The sequence below is a fragment of the Ostrea edulis genome, chromosome 7, assembly GCF_947568905.1.
Source record: "Ostrea edulis chromosome 7, xbOstEdul1.1, whole genome shotgun sequence".
In the NCBI taxonomy this organism is placed as follows: domain Eukaryota; kingdom Metazoa; phylum Mollusca; class Bivalvia; order Ostreida; family Ostreidae; genus Ostrea; species Ostrea edulis.
This window is the reverse complement of record NC_079170.1, coordinates 14,144,388-14,154,885: the sequence shown is the minus strand read 5'-3', so window position 1 is coordinate 14,154,885 and position 10,498 is coordinate 14,144,388. Positions and strand designations below refer to the sequence as shown.

Here is a 10,498-nt window from a genome sequence, read left to right as displayed (position 1 = left end):
TTGTGTTCTTGTTTACGTTCCGATCTTAACAATATACCATTCATGCTGCAAAGTTGCATATTTACGAACTGGGGTAACTTTATACCAAAGGCATGTTTTGAATTTGTCATTTATCAGACGAGAAACTGATGACCCTGTTGCTATTCATCTCTATGTAAGGTGAAGATAACGAACAGTGATCAATCTCATAACTCCTACAAGCAATACAAATTAGATAGTTGGGCAAACACGGACCCCTGGACACAGCACAGGTGGGATCAGGTGCCTAGGAGGAGTAAACATCCCCTGTTGACCGATCACACTCGCCGTGAGCCCTATATCCTGATCATTATCATAATATTGACGATTATTCTATAATAATTTAATTCTTATTGTATCCTTGTCTCTGATTGGTCAAATTCCAATTGAGGAACACAGGTTATTTTTGTATAACCTGGTTTGGTTAGCTGGTTTGGTATGGGTACACACCCCCTTGACAACCAGATATCGGAACTATTTTTCTTTCTCTCTCTCTCTCTCTCTAAACTTCTATGGAATAGAAAGTCAACGTGCACAATAAGATGCTTCGGTTTGATACACATGTTGTTTTCTCGTTGTCAATATTAGCATCTAGGTCCACTTGTACGCAAATCACTTTTGTTAAACATCTTTCTCTGTATGTATGGTCGAATAATACTATTGATAGATTAAAACAAATATATTATATTCGAATTAATGATTTGCCAAGTAAGCATTACCCTGTTCATTTTGAAATACATTTCTCACTGGGGAAAAGAAGGGGGTGCGTTGTTTCATTCCTTGATCCGTCTTTCAACAAAGCAAGCAAAAATTCGTACGTTACATTTTATCACATGACGTCAGACACATTGACATGTGGATGCTATTTGTTACTTGCTTACATATTTTCTTGTGTCGGATTTACTATTAGCGACAACATTGCAGACAAGGGTAAGTTTTCATTTAGTAGAAGTTTTCACAGAGTTGAAAGCTGTAAATTATTGCATTTTCTGATATTTGAAGATTTATTTTGGGTAGGCCTAAACAATGCAATTTCCCGTATTTTCTCAATCTGTCGGAGATGAGCGACTTCAAAGTCGATCTCTATCTCTAAAGGGCAGCGAAATACGCACTACATGGATAGTCTACGCATATTTTCTATCATGATCAACTTCACTTTCGATACAATATTTTGATAAATGGCTAGGCTCCGTAAAACTAAGATTAAAGATGGCGACCTTTGGCTTCGAAGCTAGATCTAGACGCTTCGTGTCGCTGTTGCTAAGTAAATCATTGCGCGGCTTGGTTGACTTGTATTTTTCCGAGTGTATGTACATTTTGATAAACGAAGGATAACATATTTGTCTCTTGCATTAAATTATAAGGAATGACTTTAATTCTGGGGCAAGTTATACGAGTATAACCTGGTTTGAGTTAGTTTACGCTTTTTTATATTCCGCTTCGCGGATTATAAAGCGTAACCTGACCCAAACCAGGTTATACTCGTATAACTTGCCCCAGAATTAAAGTCATTCCTTATATAGGAATTGAAAAAAAAAACCTTTCCAACGATGACATCTATCGTCGCTTTAGAGAAAATGTATGGAAGAAAAACATTGATACTTATGTACCATTCGGAGTAAAGACAAAGGACCATTTTTGTCTTTAATAATTACACAGCGTGGTGAATGCGTCCCGAGTAAAATAACAAGTAATAACAGCATATTCATGTTAAAGTAAAATTCTTGCAAGCGTCGCATATTTTTAGTAAAAATCGTTCGTCAATACATAAACAAACATCGTAGCACGTGAGGAAATCCTTCGCTTAACTATTACGTCGTCATACAAGTGACGTAGAGCTATTTTTATCCGCTGTTTACCTTGGCACAGGTGAAACATGCACTCAAATCATTTGCAGTTTGGGCTTAATATGTCGACATCGATGTGCTAAATTTCAAAAGTGATACGGATCGGTACAATATCCTCTCAAATATAGTAATGTCCATAATCTCAACTCAAATGTTGAGCATTTTGCACATTCACATCCAAATCGTATATAAACGAGCCAAATATCCTATCTTCTATATCAAAATCCTAAATCTGCAACTAATTAGCTTTAAGAATATGCCTTGATCGAAATAACATATCATCTTTCACCTGTGCCGAGTCGATATGTACATGCATTGGTTTTCTTTATTTCAAATGAAAATACAAATCGGGGGCGATTTCAAGGTCACAAAGTAATACAAAGATTACTTTACAGTATTTTGTCCACAAACTATATATACTATATATATATATATATATATACACACACACACACACACACACACACACACACATTGTTGGTTATTTAATACTCAAATTTTCGACGCAACCCGTGTCTTTATCAAGAGACATATATTACATCAACCAATAACACACACCACGAAAAACGACAAGTATCAATAAACTACAATGGTAACAAGAATAATACACTGTTGTACTGGGTGACAAAAATGTTGGTTTTGTTGTAAAGCATGTTTACTGACGTCAGATGGTTTAGAGAGTCTGTACCATGGTCGGGTCGGGATGAAAATGAAATTATTCTTGAAATTACAAAAATCAGATAAATTTAGAGTGAAAACTTCCAAAACAATGTGATTATGAAATAAAATAGTAGGAAGATAATGATATGCAGTGATTAAGTTCAAAACAATATTGGGCTCGTTTAGATACGATTTGGATGTGAACGTGAAAAATGCCCAACATTTGAGTTGAGATTATGGACATAGCTATATTTACCAACAGTGTCGTGGCCTTTTCGGTGTTTTTATGAATTTCTTTACTGGCCTTATATCTTCTCAGATCCGACACTTTAATAAGGTAGAGTTTTCGTGCTTATATATATATATATATATATATATATATATATATATATATATATATGTATATATACAAAGCACCAAAATGACCAACGACACGAACAACGATATATATATATATATATATATATATATATATATATACAAACAAATTGATGGTGCAGGGGTTAGAACAGCCTTGTTAGAATCACCTTTTCGCAAATGCAATGGTCTTTATAATGATCTAGTTTGCCAATACAACCTCTCATTGGGTCAACCGTTGCCTGACGTGTTTTATACCGATGTTAGGCCGTTATTGGCACACTGATTTAGACTAAGGATAACTCCTTTTACCTGATCAAGATAAACGGCTCACGGCGTGTGTGACCGGTCGACAGGGGGTGCTTACTCCTCCTAGACACCTAATCCCACCTCTGGTTTGTCCAGGAGTCTGTGTTCCCCCACTCTCTATTCTGTATTGCTTGTAGGAATTATGAGATTGATCACTGTTCGTTATCGTCACCTTTCATATATTACTTGTCATTTTATATGATTATAATTCAAGAAAATATTTGAAAAGGACTAAAAATAAAGTCATTGTGGAGAAAATAAACTAAACTTTGTATTTATCAAATAAATCATTATTCTTTATTTTACATTTTTTATCAAGATTTTGTGTTAGCAGATATTGATTGTGAGTCTATTTGTACATCAGATATGAATCAAACATGTAACATTCAAAGCAGTCAAATAAATATAATTACATTGTAGAGTCAAGTATAGCAATGACGCATTTTTAAACTATCTATATCAATATTGAAATTCTCAAAACTGGAACATTCCTATTATATCAATAATACATGAAAATGGAGTAAATGCTAAAATTAGATAAGAGACGAATAGAAACACTTGTTATCTAAATGCATTAAATGAATACTATACGATGACTATTCTTAAATGGAAATAAATTAAGAGATGCATTAGAAATCCTTCTTTTGAAGGTTTTAATTAACAACGGGTAAGCATCCTAATAAGCATACACACATGTAATAGTTGATATTGAGTAGGTCCACAAATATGTAACTAATGAGTCATAGACATTAAAATATACAAAGAATCAAACCATGAATTATGCCACATATCAAGAACACAAAACACACAAAATATACAAACACTAAATTGGAATTCTCGTGACTTGAACATTCATATAACAATACATTGATTGTACAATAAACTAAGGAATATATTATATAAACTTGAGATCCAAATTCATTAAACATGTACAATAGGACAATGGTAATAAATAGAAATAATTTATGCAACATATACAATAAACCATGTATTTTAAAGGTTTTAACTAAGATTGTGTACATTCGATTCTACACATTTTAATTGGTCTGGGTGGAAAATCTGCGAATCGGAGCACACACCGTGGAAGAGAACTCTCTCCCCTGAACACAATATGAAATGTGGTGTCCACTCCCGACCCCTCCAAGGGTTCAAACCATCAGGGAAATCGACACAACTGGGATAGTTTGAATGACAGGCAGAACAGTCGTTGTCCTTACAAGGTTTCAAATCATAGTCACCTGGAAAGTAGAACATATTATGACAATTCATCATCGCTTCACTAATTGATAAGCATCACGATGTAACAGTCTACTTTGATAAAGCATTTCTGGAATATACATAAATGATGATGAAAGGCGAATGTAACGAACAGTGATGAATCTCATACACCCCGCAAGGAATTCAAAATAAAAAGCTCGGCAAACATGGTATCAGGTGTCTAAGAGGAGTAAGCATCCCCTGTCGATCAATGATGATATATCGACATGGTACCTTAATGTAGTAAACAGACTTCTAGCAATCTTTCTGTACACAGAGCGCAGGGTTAAACAATGGTATTCCATTCAGTCACCTTTCAAGATATTACAGTAACTTTCAGTCTACATATTGGCATAATTTCGTTCTGTTGAGACGTCAATTTACGTTTCGAGTAGATAGTTAAATGAATCGAAAGTAAATAGAATTGTTTTATTTACAATATAATTGAGATTAGATGATATTAATAATTTGAAGGAATGGAGGTTATGAAGAGTAGTAATGTCTCACGTACATGGATTCTTAGGTTCTGGTCTATCTCCACAAGTCACTTCTGTAAAATATCGACATGACTTCAACTTGGAATCAAACAGATACGGATATGGGCATTCACGTGGGGTAGGTTTACCACGTGACTTGCCGGAACAATCAAAATACTTGGCACAACTCTCAGTATCAGGAAGTAATCCGGTGTCGTACGCTGAACAACGAAGGGATTCTTTATCGAAATGTGAAGAACCTGTTGATGCAAAGTAATGTCGTCATGATTAGAGGTATTTTGCTGGCATAGACCTGCAGATTTTTGAAAATAATGAATAGTTAAGATGATTGGCTGTTAAATATACAGACTATTACTGTTGTACAGCAGCAATTGATTGTCGATAAAAAGTTCTGAATAACAGTAGGTCATTCCTATAAGTGTAGAGTAACAAGTAAGGAAATTTATCTCTGAACCGTGGTAATTATGTTAATTTTTCGCAACAAATAATTACATGATTGTAAACAGTTGCATGCACGTATCGCATTACAACTACACAATACTTCACAATGTTTCAACTCCATATTTTTTACCGTATAATACCTGGTATGTATACATTTCCTCCTAGCTATCATGGTCAAGCAGAACTAAAACCAATTGTTACTTTAACTCACAAGTATATGCATGTAACGATGATAACTTGAATTCAAACCGTGGTACGAGAATCTAAATATCTGGATGTATAAGTTACTTGGGTCGTCAACGTCTAACAGTCACAGCGTAATCAATAAACAACACATGTATCATGATGAAATTAATTTGAAATTAAATACTTACACTTGTCCATTTCCGATCCTCTTCGAACACATGACGTGGACTCGATATCGAAAACTTCTTCGTTGTCGCACTTCATCAGAAATCCTCGTCCATTAAAACAGATATAGTACATGGAACAGTCTTCGGAGTGAAATAAGTAAGACTTCATATAAAATGGTCTTTTTGCGCATTTTGATTGTGAGAAAGCAACGTTGGTAAATATAGCTAAGATATTAAATACTGTTGATAGTTTTCCCATTGTTAAGACTCCCTATGCGTTTACTAGTAGATATATTTTGAGACAACCCTCCAAAATAAAATTATGAAAACTCTAAGAATTATATCACAAGCTCTGATTTTAACCCAGTCTTAAAGAGTCTTTATAGCATTGCTGGACGTGCCTACACACATCATGCATAGTGATTTCACACCTACTGTTATAAGTTGCAGTCCGTTAGACACTGGCTTTCTCTTCCATTTGCGGTTAAAATGGCAAAAAATTATCATTTATCAGACTGAGTCAGACAAAGTTCCTGTATTCAAACGGCCTATCAATAATGGTGAATACAATGCTGTTTGTATACGTACAATTCTAAGGTACGCACGCATGCGTTATTACTGTGAGAAACTCGATCAATGGACAAATGTTGGACGATTTCACGTGCAGGTGATTGTTATGTAGTATTTGTAAAGAGACAAATAAATCAACCCGATCAGATAGTTTAGGATTGTGTTCGTGGATTATCTCATTAGTTACGTGTTGTATTGTGTCTAAAAACAGCCTCGTCTGTTTTAATCCAGGTAAGTTGTAGGAGGAATGATAAATGATCTGGCACAACAAACCGACAAGTTTTTGTCAGAAAGCATGTTCCGGAAATAAAAATGAAGAGTGTCAAGTGATTAATTAAAGTGTTAATTATCCTGTGTCAACCGAAATATTCCACGCCGCACAATTCGCCGTGTAAGACATAATTGATATTTGATATGTTCACCTATAGTAGTTAATGCCGTTGTACAGTGATCACTTATGATAGTTACTACTGCTATACAGAAAACAATTGTATCAGTTAATGCTGCTGTCCAGGGACCACTTATAGTAGGTAATAAGTTTGTACTATTGTACAGAAATCAATTATAGCAGCTAATACTACTATACAGGGGATACGTAGGGAAAATTAATTAGCAATCTGTCCTGTGAGCCGGTATGTTATCTTATAAAATAGCCTGTGAAACTAGTGAGTAAGGTTTAAAGGTACAATTACTATGAAAAAAAAATACAGCTGTAGGAGAGACGAAATTATCAAACGAACGTCTGGAATTCATAACATGAAAAATATAGGCTAAGTCTGATGCCCAATCCCATAAACTAATATTGTTTATTTGATAAATATTGTTTTAAAATAATCTGGAGAATGATCAGGCTATAATCATCTTGGAGAAGTTTATGAAATTTGTTGAGACGTTGAAAATGAGATGACTTTAGTCAGTGCATCCAGAATTTTTCATATGATGACGTTCCAGTCGCCTCATCAAAAGGTTGGCATACGAGTGAAGAGAGGCTGGGAAAACTGAAAAGTTAAACAAAGGGTTCGCATGCAGGTGCATCAGATTGGTAGGTAGGCCGCTCTGTGATAATCGAAGGAGTTCAAGAAATAATCTTTTAATTTATCGTCATAGCAGGTGCAGAATTTTAAGACCAGTCTGCAAATACGTATAAATATTGCAGATAACTTGGAAGATTATTAAAACACATCGTCATGGTCGTCTGTTCACAAGTTTCACTTATTGGTATAATTTTCATCAACTCACTCATTCTGACAACTTGTGACATGGTTACGGTTGTTGGAGTACGCCGTCAGAGACATGAAGAAACACTTAACACGATTGTGAATAGGCAGGGGAAAATGATGAAGAATTTGGAGGAACTAGTTCACAAACAAGGAACCGAAATTGATCATTTAAAGAAAACTCTTTTGGATTGGAAGGACATGAATGCAAAAGGCGAAAATAAAACCACGCCACCTTATGTGTCAACACTGGAAAAAAGAAATATTTTGGGTAAGAACACAACTCAAACTTTAGAATTGACCCTTCAAGTATATTTTTTTTCTATTCATATTTGCATGTTTTATGTATGAAATATTCGTAAGTCATATGTACAGCTTTTGGTGGGTACTATTCCACACTGAGTAAATGCATAATTGTATATCCTTATTCCTTTGAAAGTGAATTATTCGAATTAGATTTCTTGAATTATCAACAAGTCATATTCACTGCAAGATTATTTGATTTTGTTACCGGTAGGTGATTAGGAAATCCAATGCTTAATTTGTCATATATGTTTCATTTTAAGGAATCCCGATACACTGCACACCGGTAAATACAGAAGAGTTTCAATTATCTGACCCTGGTTTACATATTATAGCATTTATTTCTAAATGTCCTGTGGGTACACATTTGTGTACTCAAGAGGTAATGCTAATCAGAGATTGTATGAGTGAAAATATCAACTCGTAAGGATGGGTTCAAATGTAAACGATTACGTTTCTATTATTGTCTTTTCTGCAAAATCTAAAATTTTGTAAGATTTCATATCAAAAACCAGCAACGATATATCATCTTCAGTACCGTTTCATTACCATTTGAGTGACATGACAGGCGTGGTTTTATATACCCAAATTATATCGGGTTAGCGTATCGGGTCTCCTTAAAGGTAACATAATCATTTAAGATTAAGGTCAGTACTTGTCTGTGTCTGAGTAGTACAAGTGTCAGCGTACAATCTAAAAAAAAAAAAAAAAAAACAAAAAAACATTGCTGTGCGTTTCTTTGATGTTTTGTCATTTGTTTCTAGCATACAAGAAACCTTATTACATCTACTATGGATTGATAAGGAAGTAGTAGTATTTTGCAACCAGTAATGATTGGCCCTGTAACTTAAAACAGCTAGTGTTTTTATTCTGCTATCGGTTATTGCAGTAACGCAATCCTCACTAAATAGTGTTTTTCTAGGTTTACCAGCTATTGGAAGAGCTGTAGAAGGAACGATAGCATTTTATGCCTATATGTCTCATACAGAAACCGACCCCGGAGCACATCATATTCTTGTCTATGATCATGTTGTCACTAATTTGGGAAATGGCTACAACAAGCACACGGGTTTCTTCACTCCCCCTGTGTCTGGAGTTTACGTCTTCACGTGGACAACTTTTGCGTGCGGTAATTCATACTTTCCCATCGAAATGACTGTCAATAGCAGTCCATTTGGGGTGACTTATAACCAAGGATCGAATACGTATAACGCCGTCACCGGTGTCGTCGTCGTTGATGTGAATCAGGGAGACTCAGTTGGGATCAGAACCAGACCTAATTATACCCCTGTTGGATCTATTTGTAGCTCCGTCAATATGAGAGTGGCATTCTCCGGCTGGTGTATTTCGTGCTAAATTTAACAAATTTAAGAAATTTACCTATTGAGAAACCTACAAAGTTGAAACTCTGATACGGTGTTTGATTAAACCTGGCTATTAAATGAATTATTGAAATCCAATTTGAATTCTCTGAAATATTATTCTACCTCTAGAGATAGTATTGCTTGGTAAAAGAAAAAAAAAGAACAAAATGTTGCAGGGCTTTCTTTATGCCACACTTAGCACTTTCAATATTGAAAAAAGAAACGTGAACTTGTTTCTTTAACAATTATTATATGACTTCACTTGCTACTTGTTTTTTCTCACTCCTTTTTCAAAATCTAATTCTTATTCTATAATAAACATGATAAAAGGAATAAAAATTTGATCATCAAATTATCATTACTAAAATTTAAAGTTTGAGTTTGATGAATCAAAATCAATATTTTCTTATCAATTATGACTGTCTGTCCTTTTATTCTTTGTCCCACTTTTATGAAATTTATAACTGTAACATTTTTGTCAATGGTCAGTTTTTTCTTTGATGTTTTGTCCTGTGACTTTTTGTCCAGTGTGTTTTTGTATTGCCTATGTGAAATATGACTGAACATATTTTAGTTTACCTGAGCTGAAAGCCCGAGTGAGCTTTTCTTCTTATCACCAGTTGTCCGTCTTCTGGTCATCTATCTATCTATCTGTCTGTAAACTTTTCACATTTTCGACTTCTTCTCCAGAACCATTGGACCAGTTTTCACCACACTTGGCGAAAAGCATTCTTGGGTGAAGTGGGTTCAGACTTGTTCAAATGAAGGAGCATGTCCCCTTCAAAGGGGAGATAATCACTAAAATATTTTTGTCTTTTTGTGGGGTCTTTCAAAAATTATCTCAAGAACCAATAGACCAGAAAAGTTTACATGTACATGAAAGTTTTCTGACATAATGCAAATTCAAGTTTGTTACAATTATGCTCCCCGGGGGTAGCGTGGAGCAACGAAAGGGGATCGACGTTTCACATGGTAATATACATTTATATGAAAACGTCTTTAAAATCCTTCCTTTGGATTACTGACCCAAAAAAGTTTACATTTACATGAAACCTTTCTGGAATAGAGTAGATTTGTTTCATAAAAATCTTATGACAATACCTTTTATTTCATATTATAACCTTAGACCTAGTAGATTGGCATTTGACCTACTTTTAAGAAAGTGTATTCTATTAAACATTTTCAGAAGTATCCAAGGTAGGGCTTTTATATTTTGCATCTAAATACTTTATCACAAGACGACCTTTTGACAAAAACATTTTTGATCTAGTAACTTTGACCTACTTTCTATGAAAACCCTGGCGT

General features: G+C 34.7%; 2 protein-coding genes across 2 annotated transcripts; one reads left to right on the top strand and one right to left on the bottom strand.

Annotated features, from left to right (window-relative positions):
- Positions 1-3,459: 3,459 nt before the first annotated feature.
- LOC125653606 (uncharacterized) lies at positions 3,460-6,235 on the bottom strand. The gene is made up of 3 exons (XM_048883173.2): positions 5,761-6,235; positions 4,960-5,184; positions 3,460-4,429 (listed from the first exon to the last, which is right to left on the bottom strand). Exons 1-3 carry the CDS (start codon positions 5,996-5,998, stop codon positions 4,194-4,196), a joined length of 699 nt encoding a protein of 232 aa, XP_048739130.2. The 5' UTR covers positions 5,999-6,235; the 3' UTR covers positions 3,460-4,193.
- Positions 6,236-7,464: 1,229 nt separating this feature from the next.
- LOC125653605 (complement C1q-like protein 4) lies at positions 7,465-9,289 on the top strand. Its single transcript, XM_056143416.1, has 2 exons — positions 7,465-7,797; positions 8,752-9,289. Exons 1-2 carry the CDS (start codon positions 7,497-7,499, stop codon positions 9,183-9,185), a joined length of 735 nt encoding a protein of 244 aa, XP_055999391.1. The 5' UTR covers positions 7,465-7,496; the 3' UTR covers positions 9,186-9,289.
- The last annotated feature ends 1,209 nt before the right edge of the window (positions 9,290-10,498 follow it).

Bases quoted from the DNA above. Each gene is read 5' to 3' on its own strand.
- LOC125653606 (XM_048883173.2), bottom strand. From the start codon at position 5,998: ATGGGAAAACTATCAACAGTATTTAATATCTTAGCTATATTTACCAAC. The intron at 5,185-5,760 runs GTAAGTATTTAA...TTGCATCAACAG, and splicing joins AGGATCGGAAATGGACAAGT to GTTCTTCACATTTCGATAAA. The intron at 4,430-4,959 runs GTACGTGAGACA...TCTACTTTCCAG, and splicing joins ACCAGAACCTAAGAATCCAT to GTGACTATGATTTGAAACCT.
- LOC125653605 (XM_056143416.1), top strand. From the start codon at position 7,497: ATGGTCGTCTGTTCACAAGTTTCACTTATTGGTATAATTTTCATCAAC. The intron at 7,798-8,751 runs GTAAGAACACAA...GTGTTTTTCTAG, and splicing joins GGAAAAAAGAAATATTTTGG to GTTTACCAGCTATTGGAAGA.